Below are 17,578 nucleotides of genomic sequence, written 5' to 3' on the forward strand. Positions count from 1 at the left end.
AGTTTTCAAGCTCATCCTTGTAGGGTTGATTTTTGAATAATTATTCTAATTCTAATTCCAAAATATTTTTGAATTACTAAATTCCCTTCCAATTCCAAAGTTTTAGAAATTTTGGATTTTTCTGAAGTTCTTCAAATTTTCAAAATTCACTAGAATTCAATGCACTTGGAACTTTTAGATCTTGGAAAAATACCAATAACAAAACCATTAACCCATTAACCGTATACCATGAAAATTATTGTAAAAATGAGAAAAGCTAATCATAATAATTCAAAATGGCCATTTACTTATAGTTATGGCTCACTAACATACATTTTTCAAGTCCCTGGCCAGGGCCCAGGGCCATTTGATCAGCATAATAGCACTTTTTCACTGCAGTAACAACCCATTGTAACTGCACTTTTACAAAAGAGTTACCCTTGTATCCCTAAACTTAACCCATAAGGCCTCATTTGATGCATATGATTGGATTAGATAGGTTAAATGACTAGATTCATGTGTATTCAAAAAAAGAAGTTTCTAACTTGGAGGAAGAAGATGGAAAGTAAATGGATTAGTCATAAGGGAAAACTTATCCCTTCCAATCCCCACAAAAATAGTGGGATTAGTGGGTATAAGTTTCCCCTTACGGCTAATCTATCTTTTTCTCATATTTTTCCTTCAAGTTAGAAGACACCCTCCATCTTTTTACTTGAATACACATGATTCTAGCCATTACACTCATCCATTCCAATCATATGCATCAAACGAGGCCTAAATCTCTTGAAGAATATAACATACTCTCACACCCAAATAAGTCCTAATCAACCCAAAAGAAATAAAAATTAAAACACAAATAAAAAACATATAAAAAAAGACATGAAAAAACACGACTTTATACTTTATACCCAAGAGAGGCTGTTGCCATGTAAGCTGGACAAAGCAGACAGACTAATTTTTGAGTACTCCTTAAAATTTTAAAAATTCCTGACGCATGCTTTTCAATGTAAATGAAAATTTTGGAGTTACTGATATTTACATATAATAAAATCGTCTGAACCTTCATAGCACACTAGAAAAGATTGCCCAGACTATACAAAAGAACTAATCGATTATCCAACCATAGCAAGAAACCATCCAGATCATTGAAAACATAATAAAAACAAACCATAACGAAAACTTAATCCATTAAAAAAACAAAAAACAAAAATTATCCAACTACTCAATGTATATGCCTTTAACCCTTCAAGAGCAATGGGAATTGGATAACTGTTCTTCCTTTTGTCATGTGTATATAGTCCAAACCTTAAATGGAATATTTCATCTATGAAATCAGAATTTTCAGAATTTGAAAATACTTTCAGATTCCAATTAATTTGATTTTATTCAAGATTTTCAAAATTTGGAGTTTCAGATTTAATTATATGATGTAAGAATTGAAAATCTCTTAATGGTTTGGATCGGATTTGAAAATTCCAATCTACCTTGCATCCATTGTCTTTTTGTAGGTTATGCATGCACGCGCTATTCATCTCACAATTGTCCATCACTTCATGTTTGATTTTTCAGATCGAAATTTGGTAAAATGAATTTAACGAAAGTATGCATATGGTAATGTTACTTGTGTAATCGGCAACAGTAAAGTAAGGAGATTATAGTCCAAGGAAATAGTTAGTAAAAAACTAATTACCCATCTGCGGTATTTCTGAGATCCCAACCAGACAAATTTGCAGCTTCCGTAAGAGCAGCTCTCCACCTCTCTACCTTATCTGTATCTTCATGGAAGCGCTCTTCATGTTTCTGAAATGCTTGTGCAAAACAACCGGTCTGTTTTCTCACATCAGAAGGATCCACATCATAGAAAATTGGCAAAACCAATTGCCCCAGTGTTGTTGTACACTCCATGATCTTCACCAGTTCCTCAAGACACCAACTAGAATCCGCATACCTCCTTGAGAACACAATGACAGAGATCCCAGACCCTTGGATTGCCCGCACGAGTTCGGCTGTTATATTTTCCCCTCTTCTTAGTTCGTTGTCGTCAATAAAGACATTGATTCCAGCCTCTTTCAGTGTCATGTAGAGGTGACCCGTGAAGTTTTTGCGTGTGTCTTCACCTCTGAAGCTCAAGAACACGTCATACATCCAATGTTTTGAGATGGAAGATGAGCATGATGATGAGAAGGCTTCATGGGTTCTGCTGGAGCTAGCCATTGGTGGTAGCACGTCACACACTGCAGTGGTTCACAATGATGATATGAATTATGAGAAGTTGTATCCAGTATAGATCTAGCTAGCTACATCTATCCTTTGAATCAGACAAGCTGGGAATTTTCCACACACTGTAGACAAATACTACAAGACTTCAGGGTCAAAAAGTAAGTCGTCTAATTTTCTTTTTACATGGAAGTCTTTCTATAACTGTTACAAGAAATCAAGTTGTTTTTGATTGTTTTGAGTGAACATTAATACGCTCAGAACTTCACTAGTCATCAATATAAACTAAGGTCACTTACACTTTCTACCATAGGTGTGGGTTGTTTTACTCTTTGCACTGTCAGTCTGTCACCTTCAAAATTTCAACAAAGTCCACCTTACGTTTGTGATTTCTACCGTCTTTTAGTTAAAATTGTCAATTAAATTCAATTAAGTTGTCTTACGTGGCAGGCTGACAGCTGTAAGACCCATTTTTACTGATCGAATCCTATCTTCTATTATTCTTTTTAGATTAAGGACACATGTCTTTGGTATTGTGGGAATCAATCCATCCCCTTCGACAATAAAAGTAGATCAATCATGATTTCCTTTATTCCTCTGTTATAGCTTTAAATACAGCTATTCATAACAGTCACCTTCAGTTTTTGCATTTGCAGCATCATCGTCCACGTGTTGGGTGGATGAGGTATACATGTCATCAGTTTCCAGGACCAAGGCAAATGACAAAGCATGAAGCATAATGACTTAAATTATGTCATGGTGCACAAAATAAATAATAAAAATTTATACAAAAATAAGATTAAAAATCAAAGAAGAAAAAAAAAATAAAAAAAACTCATCCATCTATTCTCAACCCCTGCCAAATCTATCACTCAACATAGAATCCACAGAACCAAAAACTGCCCCCATAATATGAAGCATCCAACACATAAACCTTTAACATTTTCAGTATAGATACAGAACCCAGAAAATAAATAAGACCCAGTTGTTGTTTAACTTAGTCTCGAAGAACAATAAGAAGAAAAGAGAAGAAAGCGCACCAGTAAGTGACCCACATGCAGAGTTTGGATGCTGCAATATCTGATAATACAGACGGAAGAATTGAGAAGGGAAAAGGGGGAAAAGGACATTGGAAGCCCCGAGCCTTCTACCATTTTCAGGATGAGGTGTTTGCTTTTACTGGATTAGAGTTGAGGAAGATGGAGACTTCTTGGAGGAGAAGATGAGGGGCTGCTGGGTTTGTTGTTTGCGAATCCACCGAGACGCTGTTTTTCTTTTCTTTTTTGATCTTTTTATCTTATTCGGTTATTTTAAATTGATTTTTAATTTCAGACCAAAATAAAATAGATTTTTAATTTCTTTAATATTTCTAAAACATTATATTTCTTCTGAAAATTTTTTAGTCATAAATTCAATTTAAATACATAACTATATAAGATATTTCAACGGGATCCATGAACTTTAAAATATTTCAAATATACACTCGATCTATTATCTAAATTGAAAAATGAATTTATTTCCATTGATTCGTTGAGAGATCAGTTAAATGACAGTTTGGCTTTTGCTGATCGGGATTACTTGGCGATGTAGCGCTATCTCAGCAAACATTTTCCGCCAAATGAGCGACATAGGCCCACAACTTAATAATAATAGAGAGAGAGAGAGAGAGAGAGAGAGTTTGTTGGCCCGTGTCAAGGGTTAGGTGGACCCGTGTCGCTCATTTGGCGAGAAATGAGCGACACGGGTCCACCTAACCCCTGACACGGGTCCATAAACTCATCATTTCTTTCTCGCTCGTTGAACACAAGTGAGGGATTTATATTCGAATTTGGGGAAAAACGTGATGTTTTTTGGAGACTAAATGGTCAGGAGAGCTTTCGACGAGCGGGAAAGAGGTGATGGGTGTGTGGGCTCGTGTCAAGTGGACATGTGTTGCTCATTTGGCGGGAAATGTATGCTGAGCTGGTGCCACGTCGCCAATTAATCCCCGTTAGCAAAAGCCAAGCTGACATTTAACTGATCTCTCAATAAATTGATGAACGGAATTTCATTTTTCAATTTACATAATAAATCAGGTGTATATTTAAAATATTTAAAAGTTCGTGGACCCCGTTGAAATAGCATATATAGTTATGTGTCTAAATTGAATTTATGCCAATTTTTTATTATTTGTTTTTTCCACGTGGCATTGATTTTATTTACATGAATGAAATTTGGCTTCTTATCACATAGGCATTTTCTAAAAAGGAGCCATGACCATTTGGTCTTAATAGAAGATAGTATGATACTCGATATTTTTTTTTGTATAAATTCAATTTAGACACATAACTATATAAGCTATTTCAACGGGGTCCATGAACTTTAAAATATTTCAAATATACACTCGATCTATTATCTAAATTAAAAAATGAATTTCTATCCATTGATTCGTTGAAAAATCAGTTAAATGACAGCTTGGCTTTTGATGAGCGGGATTACTTGGCGATGTGGCGCTATCTTAGCAAACATTTCCCGCCAAATGAGCGACACAGGCCCACAATTTAATAATAATAGAGAGAGAGAGAGAGTTTGTAGGCCCGTGTCAGGGGTTAGGTAGACCCTCGGGAAATAAGCGACACGGGTCCACCTAACCCCTGACACGGGTCCACAAACTCATCATCTCTTTCTCGCTTGTTGAACACAAGTGAGGGATTTATATTCGAATTTGGGGGAAAACGTGATGTTTTTGGGAGACCAAATGGTCAGGAGAGCGTTCGATGAGCGGGAAAGAAGTTATGGGTGTGTGGGCCCGTGTCAAGTGGATATGTGTTGCTCATTTGGCGTGAAATGTATGCTAAGTTGGTGCCACATCGCCAATTAATCCCCGTTAGCAAAAGCCAAGCTGACATTTAACTGATCTCTCAATAAATTGATGAACGGAATTTCATTTTTCAATTTACATAATAAATCAGATGTATATTTGAAATATTTGAAAGTTCGTGGACCCCGTTGAAATAGCATATATAGTTATGTGTCTAAATTGAATTTATGCCTTTTTTTTTTGTCGGAGTAAGTCTCAAGTTCAAAACTTATGAAACGTCAGTTGATTAATAAAAAAAATGTGTTCATTAATTGCATTCACCAAATAAAAAAATTATTTTGTGTTACCGTAACACCACCATGTTAATATTCACGTGGTGAAATTACAGTTACATAAAATAATTTCTCAACCAAACGATGTGGCAGTGTTTAATTTCTTTCTTAAATTTAATATTTCAGTTTTTTAATTAACTTTTTTTTCTTTGGCCAAAAAAATTTATACTAAATTACTCTCAAGGACAAAAAATTCAAAGTTCATAACTGGAAATCCACCTAAATAAAAAATTAAGTTGAAGCCTAATCAATTCGAGTGCGCACGTCTAGAGGCCGGAAACATGCTACCGAGGGCTTAGCAGGCTGAGCGCTTGGTGGCTTGCCAAGAGCTCGGCGAATGCAAATGTATCATCGTCCATCTGCATCTATATCTGCTAATTTTTAGGTTGCATATGCATATTTTTAAGTTGCAAATGTCTTTTTTTTTATGTTGCAGATGCATTTTTTTAGGTTGAAGATGACATGTTTTATATTGTAGATGCAGATTTTAGGTTACAGATGTAACTTTCAAATGCAAGTTTAAGTTGCAAATGTAGTTGATTTATAAGGCCGAACGATCTCCTAGACTACCGCATAATAAGTGCTTCAGCAGTTTGATATGAATTTTTTGTTTTTGAACGACCTCCCAAAATCTATATCAACTTGATGTACTTAAAATGTACATGCAGAGAGGTTATTCGGCATTACAAGTTGGCAAAAATGTGGGATCTGCAACTGTCAAGTTATCAATGAACATATAATTAGATAATAAAAAATATAATAGTGGTGAATTGTAAATAAAAAAGTTAGGTACTAAATTAAAAAAATTGAAACCATAAGTTACATGTTGTGAAACACCCCAAACCTGAGGGGTGTAAATTGTAATTTTCTCTAAATTAAATAGTGCCACATGGACAAAATAGATAATAATAATAAATGAGTTTTTTTTTTTTTTAATTTTATAAAGCCCACTTGAGAAATATGCCTAATCCAATAGCCCACACGCTACAATTAATATTCTATCCAGCCCACTTTTTAAAAATCTGGAGCTATGGTAACATCGCTACAATAACAACGTTACTGTAGTGCTACAATATTTTTTTTAATGTCATTTTTTTCTTTCTTCAATTTTTTTTTTCTTCATTTTAGTACCAATTGATACACAAACTACAAAAAAACAAAAATCATAATTTAGATATTTTTCATTCCATAAACATATTAAATAATAATCAACATAAAACACAAAAAATCAAGATGAGAAAGTCACATTCATAACTTAATATTTTGAGTTTTAATACTAAAATTTTTTGTTACTATCGAATATATTGCTACTTCCTGACAATAACAATTATCTATTGTTACTGTCTAGCAGTGATAATCATGTATTGTTATTGTTTGATAGTAGCAATCACATATTGCTACTACTTGGCAGTAACAATCACCTATTGTTATTGTCTAGCATGCAGTGACAATCATATATTGTTATTGTTTGATAATAACAATCACATATTGCTATTGTCTGACAGTAACAATAACTTATTGCTACAGTCTGACAATAACAATCACTAATGCTATTGTCAGATAGTGACAATCAAGTATTGTTATTGTTTAGTAATAACAATCACATATTGCTACTGTATGACAGTAACAATCACCTATTATACTTGTAAAAGCATAAACAATCAAATGAATTATAAACCTATGACACAATTACAACAAACCAACCCAATGCAGGTATTCCATCCTAAAGCACCATAGAAAAAAAAAAAAAATTAAGAATGGTTGAAAAATCTTAGTGAAGAATCTCCTGGAAAACATCCAAACACACCCCAAAAGAAATTATGTGTAATGAAAACAGAGAGGGGCCAATTCTTACAGTGGCAGTAAAGTATTTTATAATGATATTGATTGTATCAAAAGACAAATTGATCTCCATCAGGATGAGGCAAGCTTAATTCAATCACCAATGGCTTCAAAGTTACATCACTTTTCAAGAAAAGGAGTGTCCTGCTACCATAGATCTTTGAGGTAGTATTTGAGTTTATCCGCCTCAGGTATGGCATCAATGAATCATGATGATCTAATATGAATATCTTGTTCTTCTCGATTGCCTATCCAAAATTCATTTTCATCGTTATGAAATGGTATAAAATCATACGTTGGCTTATTGCAAAGTAACTGCACACTATATGAAATTTTCTTAAAGGATATGAATCTAAGATATTACCTCATCCACTGTTAGTCCATCCAAGGGTTATGTGTTTCATATCTCATTTTTCATAGCTTATATGAGGACTTGCTATTTTTATTTCCTACTTTGTTTTTGTATTGTTTAGTTATAAAACTTCTACTACCTTACATCTTTTTTTGGCATAAATTCAATTTAGACACATAACTATATATGCTATTTCAATAAAATCCACGAACTTTCAAATATTTTAAATATACACCTGATTTATTATGTAAATTGAAAAATGAAATTCAATTTATCAATTTATTGAGAGATCAGTTAAATGTCAGCTTGACTTTTGCTAACGGGAATTAATTGGCGACGTGGCACTAACTCAGCATACATTTCCCGTCAAATGAGCAACACATGTCTACTTGACACGAGCCCACACACCCATCACCTCTTTCCCGCTCGTCGAACGCTCTCCTAACCATTTAGTCTCCAAAAAACATCAGGTTTTCCCCCAAATTCGAATATAAATCTCTCACTTGTGTTCAACGAGCGAGAAAGAGATGATGAGTTTGTTGAACCGTGTCAGGGGTTAGGTGGACCTGTGTCGCTCATTTGGCGGGAAATGAGCGACACGAGTCCACCTAACCCCTGACACGGGCCCACAAACTCTCTCTCTCTCTCTCTCTATTATTATTAAATTGTGGGCCCGTGTCGCTCATTTAGCGGAAAATGTTTTCGGAGATAGCGTCACGTCGCCAAGTAATCTCGGTCAGCAAAAGCCAAGCTGTCATTTAACTGATCTCTCAACAAATCAATGGACAGAAATTCATTTTCAATTTAGACAATAGATCGGGTGTATATTTAAAATATTTTAAAATTCATGGACCCCTTTGAAATAGCTTATATAGTTATGTGTCTAAATTGAATTTATACTTCTTTTTTTTAATGAGAATTTTTGCAAATATTATAACTTATCAATGTTTAGATGAAATTATTTGGTACAGTTGTATTTCATGGAAACCATATTCATCTATATGGTGTTTTAAAGAAGTTTTTTGTGCCTATCTAATTTAATTAAAAATATATATTAACTCTAAGGTAAATTAACATATTATAATGCTTTCAAGAAGAAAATGTTCGATAGAATTAATATTTTTAAAAAATATTAGTTAATAAAATATCTTCGATAAAATTATGTGAATAAGCTCGATACAGCTCGAGTTCATTTCGGGTTAGATTTTTTTTAGCTTGTTCGAGCTCGGCTCGTATAAGAAACAAGTCAAGCCAATCTCAAGCTCAAGCTCAAAAAATTTAAAATAATCCAAGCTTCAGCACGGTGGTATTCGGTTTGGCTCGGCTCGTTTACACCCCTACAGACAGAGAATAACGGAGAAAATCAAGTGGAACGAAAAAAAAAAAAGAAAAAAAAAAAAGGGCCGGATGAAAATTAGCTGGACCTACTGGAAAGCCCAATTTGAAAATGAGTTTTATAGGAAAGTGGACGCTGAAAGTGAGGGTATTGGTAATTATCTGAACAAAAAAAAATTATGTATGATCTTTTAGAATTGTCAAACAGATAAAAAAATGAATTAATGGCCCATTTAATGAAATTAAAAGGTTAAACTAAAAAGTTCAAAAGAAAAAAATAATAATAATAATAAAAAATAAAAAATAAAAAAGGAAACAATGGATTGCAAGACTGCAACCCCAGCGCATCCTCATATTCTCCTCCAAGAACTGACCATAGTCTTGCTGCAAAAACAAACTCACTGCAAACACTTCATGGTCACAATATTTTGATAATCTTTAACTTGAACTATCAATTCATTTCTTTGTGCAAAGCATAAAAAGTTAAAAGACATAGGCAATTATTCATGTTTAACATTGCAGGTTGTGAGTGTGGATGCGTTTTAAAATTTTTTGTTACTTTAACAGGTTATTTGCTTTTGACCATGTTGCCCTTTTTTAAGTTCAAATGTTTTGTCTTGACATTTTCTTTTGGTTAAGGGCATTTTTCAGTTTCCAGAAGTTAAACAAAAACCAGAAGATTTGACTTTCTATCATAGCATAAGAGAGAAACTTCCCTGTGAATTAAAATCGACTGAAAAACTCATAAGCTGATACAATATTGTTTCGTTATCAGATCCTCCCTCTAGAGACATGAATGATCAAGATTACACGACAAGGAAAGACAAGTACATAAGTTGTGAAGGGGAGGACCCTCGTCCACTGTTAATTGTTCATCCGTAAACAAATGAATAATGGGATTAGACCCCAGTCTTTGGCAAGGTGCGTCCTCATCTTCATCCTCAAGGCTTGGCTTGGTCCTGCCCTCATCATCATCATCTGTAATACTCATTACTGTAATGGGATCATGCCTCAATCTTTTGTGAGGTCGGTCCTCATCACATGAGTTATGGCTTGGTCCTGCCTCATCATCACCAAGCATTCTATTATTATGGGAATCATCATCATCATCATCATCATCCTCATCCTCATCCTCAACATCACATGAGTCATCGCTTGGTCCTGCCTCATCATCACCAAACATTCTATTATTTCTACTTTTCCATATCAATTCTTCCCAATCACTGTCGGAATAAACTTGGGAATCATCATATGGATTAATACAACAATCCCTCGCTTCATTCATTAATTTGTCCCATACTAGACTAACCCCTGTTTTCTTCACCCATGCGGTTGCGGAATCAATTTTAGGTTTTACATAAATGATGACCTTGTCGCCGCCTTGCAAATTGAGCACATCGTTTGATATTTGTGACTGCCAAAGATGATTTTTAGGGAGACATATGCGGAGACTTATGGAATTCATTAAATTGGCTTGAAGATGAGTACGCTTGCTAACATTTGCAATACCAATGAGAAAATTAGGAAAGCAGCCTCTCTCGTTGACGACGCACAGAGTCAAGCCTTTCAAATTATGACCAGGATTTTGAGGCACTTCAAAAGAGACTGTATTACCCTTACCGACATCCTTGAACCACTCAGGAATTGATTTTCCAGGAAGATAAATGCCACCAGGTCCACTCGAAGTCCATCCCTGTACCATGCATGTGGAGCAAGATTTGTATAAGCAGTACAAGCCTGTGCATATTCGGATTCATGAGAGAGAGAGAGAGAGAGAGAGAGAGAGAGAGAGAGAGAGAGAGAGAGAGAGAGAGAGAGAGACCTGAAGGATGTTCTTCTTAAAAGTAGTAGTGAGCTTGGTGCACCATTCCATATGAATCTCTGTCATGGAGTTTAACGACTTGTCCAAGCCTAGAATGTCAATGAGCTTGCGGCAACCAAACAGAGACAGTTTTCTCATGTTCGACATTTTTGAAAAATCTGGCATTCTTTTCAATGCACTGCAGTAATCCGCTTCTAGGACTTCCAGATTTGTTGGTAAATTTGGGATTTCATGAAGATTTCGGCAATGGCGTAAATATAATTTTTCAAGGTTGGAAAGGCTACTGAGGCTTGATGGTAGACTATGAAACATATTTCCAATTAGATCTAAAACTTCCAAAGAACGTAGACTCCCAAGATCATTGGGAATCGTATCTAAATTGCAGTCTGAAAGAACCAATGATGTTAAAGAGTTTAAGCCACATAATGCATCAGGCAACTTCAAAGACCCCAATGTCATCTCACCACCTAGAGATAAATGTCTGAGGCTCGTCAGTCGTACTATTGTAGATGGTACTTTTTTTATAGCTGTGTATTTTGCTTCAAGTGTTGTCAATGATACCATCTTTCCCAAGTCCTTATCCAAGTTTATGAACTCAATACAATTATCAAGAACAAGAGTTTCAATAGATTTCAACTTATAGAAATTCTTAGGGAGATCCTTAATCTTGGTGCCTCCCAAATTTACCCAAGAAAGACTTTTTAGATTTCCAATGGACTGGTGAATCTCACACAAATTTTCACAATATTGAAGATTCAATTTCTCGAGATTTGGGAGTTTTGAAAAGTCTGGTGATTGTTTTAAGGATCCGGAGTTACTGAGATCAAGAATCTTCAACTTCCCAAGCAACTGTTAGGAAAAAAAAAACGACAAATGAAATCCAAAAAGAAGAGAAACAGAGCATGATGTTTTGTTTAAAACCATGGTTTTAGCTATTATACCTTGGAATCCTCCCAAACTTGTATGAGTCTGCTCCACTTCAGCTCCAGAACAACTAGTTTTTGTTGATTAAAATCGTTTGGTATGCACTTTAAAGGGCATGCTAACCAGCGGAAGACTCTTAAATTATTGGGAAGATATTTGTAGTCTCCAGTGAGATTTCCGGAATGAAGTTTGAGCAATCTCAGCCTCTTCATATGTACAAATGCTTCTGTACTAATATGATATAGGGAACTATATACGGAACTTAGATCGAGTCCTTGTATTTCTTCAGTTCCCTGTTAACAAAAGGCACTAAGTAAGAAAACAATTATTTGTATGTGAAAAGGCATGCTTCTCTTAGTTTTATGCATTCTGAAATTTGTACTTACAGATATTTCTGTCAACACATCAGTCACATCTTCACGATTCCACAATCTACTCCATTTTCCAGGGTCATTGGGGAATTTTGCCCGAACGATTTCTCTGCCCATGTCCCGAAGCAAATCATGCATCATCAGCTTGTTTGTTTCACTAATAGTTATAAGGCAGCGTTGAAGGAGGACACGGATTCCTATTTCTGCAGAAAAGTCACAACCATCCAATATTTCTGTGACATGATTTTTGTCCTCTCCAATAAAGAAACAAGATATGTCAAGGAATATATTTTTTCCATCTTCACTTAGCCCATCAAAGCTTATTTTGAGCCTTTCTTGAATGTGGGCATGATCAGGAATTGCCTCCAATTTCTTCAATGCGCTTTTCCACTCAGTTATGGTCCTTTCAAACAGAAAGGAACCAAAAACTTTTAGAGCGAGTGGCAAACCTCCACAGTAAGCAACAACACTTGTTGTGAGTTCAAAATATCCTTCATTAGGACAAGAATTTCTAAAGGCATGGCAACTAAAGAGTTGAAGAGCTTCTCCATTATCCATTTTTTTTGCCGGATATATTGCATCCACTTTGAGTTGCTTTAGCAAATGATCATCTCTTGTTGTTATTATAATTCTACTTCCTGAACCAAACCAATCTCGGTTTCCAGCTATTGCATTTACTTGGTCCACTTTATCTACATCATCAATTATGACAAGTACCCTGATACGTCGAAGTCTTTCTTTTATCACAATGATCCCTTCATCAACACTACTTACCACTATCTTGGTAGGTAAGATATCAGAAAAAAGTTGGTTTTGAAAACAAACCAAACCCTTGGGTTGCTTTGCAATTTCTCTAATGTCTGCAAGGAAACTTTTACCTTGGAAGCGATGACAAAATTGGTTAGATATGGCTTTGGCAAGCGTTGTTTTACCCAATCCACCCATCCCCCATATTCCAACCATTCGAACGTCGTTTGATCCAACACCTAGATGATAAATTATATCTTGCAAACGAGAATTTATTCCAATTGGGTAGTCAGCCACGGATAAATTTTTGCCGGTAATCTTTTTGATAATATTCTCATCAATAATTTTCCTGATAAACTTTGCTTCATGCCTGCCAATTAAATTAAAAAATAGAACTAATTAATTAAAAGTCATTTTGACAAGGTTAAATTGAATTAATAGCTTATGCATTATGACATATGATTGATTAGTATGAAATAGATTTGGCTACTATTCCTTCATTTGTACGGGCAAGTAAAATCCAACTTAATTGGTTAATATATGGAGACCTTTAAATTTCATTAATATTTTGCTGAATACATATATGTAAAGATACATATAAATTAATTATCTTAGTTTTGTTTTATGAGTACTCATTAAGAAGATTTTAACATTCTGTTGCTCTAATTCTAATTCCAAAATTTTGAATTTCTAAATACCCTCAAATTTGAAATCCAAAAGAAAAGTGTAATAGAAAGCAGTAAATTAAGTAAAGAAGAAGATCATAATTCCAGGAAATTAGTAATATTTACCCATCCGCAGTAGTTCTAAGATCCCAGCCAGACAAATTTGCAGCTTCAGTAAGAGTAGATCTCCACCTCTGTACCATATCTTTATCTACATCTTTATGTTTCTGATGAAATGCCTCTCCAAAACTACCAGTCTGTTTTCTGACATCTGAAGGGTCGACATCGTAGAAAATTGGCAAAACTGTTTGCCCCAGTGTTGTTCTACACTCCATGATCTTGACCAGCTCCTCGAGACACCAACTGGAATCCCCATACCTCCTTGAGAACACGATGACAGCAATATTCGACCCTTGGATCGCTTGCACCAGTTCAGCTGAAACATTTTCCCCTCTTCTGAGTTCGTTTTCATCAATAAAAGCGTTGATTCCAGACGCTTTCAATGCCATGTAGAAGTGGTCCACGAAGCTTTTGCGTGTGTCTTCACCTCTGAAGCTCAAGAACACATCGTACTTCCAAGGTTTTGAGGAGGAAGATGAGGATGATGATGAGAAGGCTTCATGGGTTCTGCTGGAGCTAGCCATTACTGGGTAGTACTGAAGCATACAGTTCTGAGATTTATTTGCAAAATTGCGTTGGATGGCAATGATTATATGCTAGATGCAGCACCGTGTGTACGTAATTTGAATCAGATCTACAAGCTATGGGAATTTTCCACACACTTCAGACAAAATTAATGTTTCGGGTCAAGTCTTCTTACATGTAAGTCTTTGCTCAAGTCTTTCTAATTTATTCACCAAAAAAAAGTCTTTCTAATTTGTTTGTTTTGCCTTTCTAACTTTTCTGGCCTTACATGTGGATGCTTTGTAGCCTTACTTTCTTCAATGACTTGAATCACTTGATAGGTGTGTCTTTTACAAAATTGTGGGCCTTCGCTTTTTATTATAATGGTGTCTTTTTTTCCATTGTTTTGTTTCGAATAAAACAAATTTTTTAAATTTATTTTTAATCTTTTTGCTGCTTTAATTTTTTTTTGTTTTTTTTCTTTTAAATCCTTTTATCATTTTTCTATTCTGTATTATGATTTATTAAGTTTCGAGGAAATTACACCATTAGTCCACTTATTTCTTAAATAGTTTTATAGAAAGAGTAAAATTTTGGATTTCGCAAAAATTTCGAAGAAAATTTCAATAAAAATTTCGAGAAATTTTAAATTTCGACAAAAATTAGACAAAAATGACGGAAATTATTATCAAAATACGAAAATTTTGAATAAAACTTTACGATATATTTATTTAACATATTATCTACTACATTGATAAAAAACATTGAAGAAACATAATTATATAATATGTTTCATGTTATATAATATAAATATAATGCGCGCTGGAGATAAATACTGTTAAATAAAATTAGTATAATAAATAAATGGAATTAATTAGTATATTCTTTATAATTTATAATCTATACTCTATATTGTTTATGATATGGTATAAAATATTAGACTTTAGGCCCCTTAGGGTATTTTTTGTATTATTTTTTATATAAAAATATATTAGGGTTTAGGGTTTAAAAATAACCAAACGAAACCCCAAACTCTTTTTTATCTTTCTAATTGTCCGAAATCCCCAAACCCCAATCAATATTAACCTTCTTCTTTTTTTTTTTCTCTTTTCTTTTCTTTTTTTTTTTCCTTTTTTGTTTCTCTTCACATGATAATAGTATCTATTAAGTACATGAACTTTAGCTGTGTCCGCGTTGGCCTACCCCAAAAAAGAAGAAATAAAAGCTCCATGGGTCATAGGTGGACAGCTAGCTAGCTGACTTGAATATTGTTTGGTGAGTGAATCTTTTTTTTTTTTCCTTACCTTTTCCTTCCCGTGGCAGAGACTCTTTTTTTCCCTCTCATTTCTCTCTCCCAAGTCCCAGCCCAGTCGCATAAATCTCTTCCTTCTTCTCCTCTCCCTCTCTTCCTCCTCTCTTCTCCGATCTCTTCCTCCTCTCTTCCTCGATCTCTTCTCCCTTCTTGGGCCGCTGAGATCTGGCCGGAGTTGGCTGGGATCTCCCTCTCTTGCGAAGAGTGAAGACAGAGAAGGAGAAACTGTTAGAGAAGACAGAGAAGGAGAAATTGTTGGAAAAGACAGAGCAAAATTTTGAAAATTCGGCACATTTCGGCAAATTTTGGCAAAATGTTGATGAATACGTGCTAAAATTTTCATACCCCTGAAAAACGAAATTTAACTCCTTGGTTTTATATTGGTCTACGATTTTTTTTTGTTCCATGTTAGTCCATTTACTGACTAACGTTTTTTAATGTGGTCCATTCCGTCAAATTAGTGTGGATGACCGTTTATTTTAAGCATGTGTCGCTCACAAGGGACACTTTTGAGGGGTAAAAGTGGGCTTACACCCATGGATCATCTTCCCTAACACCAAATCATGAACAGTCTCCTCAAAACCCACTGCTTGCCCAAAGCTTGCTCACATGTTTTTGCTTGCCATCATAGTGGGTTTCAAGGGCTGGGCTCTCCAGTTCATCAACACATGCTCAGCCTCCAGTCAATAACACCCAACTCCAATCATCTATTTCTATGTCTTTGCAACAAGGAGACCACGTCACAGCCATTTTATTCTATCTAAGAGAGCCCAATAAAAACAAATTCGAGACACCTATGGTCCACCCCCCCCCCCAAGGTGTTTTGCCTACATATCTCTATCTTTTTCCAAAAATACCTTCTCCCTTTCTTCAATAAAAGAAAAATCTCCATGATTCCTTGATGCTCAAATTTGTGTCGTATCATTTCGTGTTCGATTTAAATACTAGTCAACTCTAACTCGACCAATTTAATTAATTGTGTCGAGTGACTCAACCCTTACCCAACACGTTTATAATCGTGTTGTACGTGTTTGGGTTGACCTATATATCTCATGAACCAAAAGTTAACATAATTTCTTGTATTTTAAACTCAAAATTGTTACTTATGCATTACCTTTAAAACATAAAAAACATAAAAAATATATATATTTAATCATAATACTAATGAAACCATATACAAGTAATTAATCACAATTCTACAATAGGTCATAATACATATTAGAAAATGAGAGAAATTATTCATTTCATATAATACTAGTTAGACGTATTTAGCTCGTTACAATCGTGTTATACTGTTTGACACTAAATCGACTCGTATATTATTCATATTTAGCGAGTTATGTCATATTCGTGTTCATGTCAAGAAATGACCACCCAAACCCGCTAATTTTGTGTTAGGTTTGAGTTGTGTCAAAATTTGTCACCCCTAGGTGTAACTAGTTTATACACCCTTACTCTCATAATATCTCTTCACATGCTAGTCATGTGACCACTTATTATGAAAGTAAAATTGTATATCCTGATTACAACCAATCAGATTCGTGTTCGTGTTCGTGTTCGTGTCATATTCCTGTCATATTTGTGTTCGTGTCAAGAAATAGCCAATTCAAACCCTCTAATTTCATGTCGGGTTCAAGTCGTGTTATCGTGTCGTGTCAAAATTTGTCACCCTAGGTGTAACTAGTTTATACATCTTTACTCTCATAATATCTCTTCAAGTGCTAGTTATGTGACCACTTATTATGAGAGTAATTAAGAGTGTATATCTTGCTTTAATGATATGGAGTGGATAAATTTCATATGAGTAGGAGAAAAGTAACATTGTAAATAAAATCATAATAAGTTTCTTTGAATTGTTAATTAGGATAATATCTTATAGGTCCTTAAATATATATTATAAGACTTAAAATTCAAATTCATAGAATCTTCAAAGTAGATAATCCTCAATTTCAGCCGTTGTGATTCATTAATATTTGGATTAGACCGAGCGGTTGAGGTTATTATAAGCATCGTTATAAAACTTTTCAACTGATTGCAGAGGTTATTCTTTGTAGACATGATTTGTGCTCGCCATGGATTCTTTTGCTGCTGGACTTTTTTTGTTCCTTACTGTCCATATCATCCAAGGGAGTTATGTTTCATCAAGTGTCCATATATATGAGTGGATTTGGTCTAACAAAATCCCAATTTCTTTGTACTTTGGCATCCTGATTCTCAAAATTTAATTAAAGGCTAAAAACTGTTTCTAGTTTTTCA

General features: G+C 34.7%; 2 protein-coding genes across 2 annotated transcripts; both read right to left on the reverse strand.

Moving 5' to 3' along the window:
• Positions 1-1,665: 1,665 nt before the first annotated feature.
• LOC147279635 (TMV resistance protein N-like) lies at positions 1,666-2,193 on the reverse strand. The gene has a single exon (XM_086252052.1). It carries the CDS (start codon positions 2,191-2,193, stop codon positions 1,666-1,668), a length of 528 nt encoding a protein of 175 aa, XP_086108178.1.
• Positions 2,194-9,557: 7,364 nt separating this feature from the next.
• On the reverse strand, positions 9,558-14,354 carry LOC147279636 (TMV resistance protein N-like). Its single transcript, XM_086249675.1, has 5 exons — positions 13,513-14,354; positions 11,990-13,091; positions 11,621-11,896; positions 10,680-11,528; positions 9,558-10,550 (listed from the first exon to the last, which is right to left on the reverse strand). Exons 1-5 carry the CDS (start codon positions 14,049-14,051, stop codon positions 9,642-9,644), a joined length of 3,675 nt encoding a protein of 1,224 aa, XP_086105801.1. The 5' UTR covers positions 14,052-14,354; the 3' UTR covers positions 9,558-9,641.
• Between the last annotated feature and the right edge of the window lie 3,224 nt (positions 14,355-17,578).

Source organism: Dryas octopetala, chromosome 7 (genome assembly GCF_963921425.1).
Source record: "Dryas octopetala chromosome 7, drDryOcto1.1, whole genome shotgun sequence".
Taxonomy (NCBI): Eukaryota; Viridiplantae; Streptophyta; class Magnoliopsida; order Rosales; family Rosaceae; genus Dryas; species Dryas octopetala.

Coding starts and splice junctions, on each gene's coding strand:
- LOC147279635 (XM_086252052.1), bottom strand. CDS start 2,193: ATGGCTAGCTCCAGCAGAACCCATGAAGCCTTCTCATCATCATGCTCA.
- LOC147279636 (XM_086249675.1), bottom strand. CDS start 14,051: ATGCTTCAGTACTACCCAGTAATGGCTAGCTCCAGCAGAACCCATGAA. Junction 13,092..13,512: donor CTTAGAACTACTGCGGATGG/GTAAATATTACT, acceptor TTTAATTGGCAG/GCATGAAGCAAAGTTTATCA. Junction 11,529..11,620: donor AAGTTTGGGAGGATTCCAAG/GTATAATAGCTA, acceptor TTTTCCTAACAG/TTGCTTGGGAAGTTGAAGAT.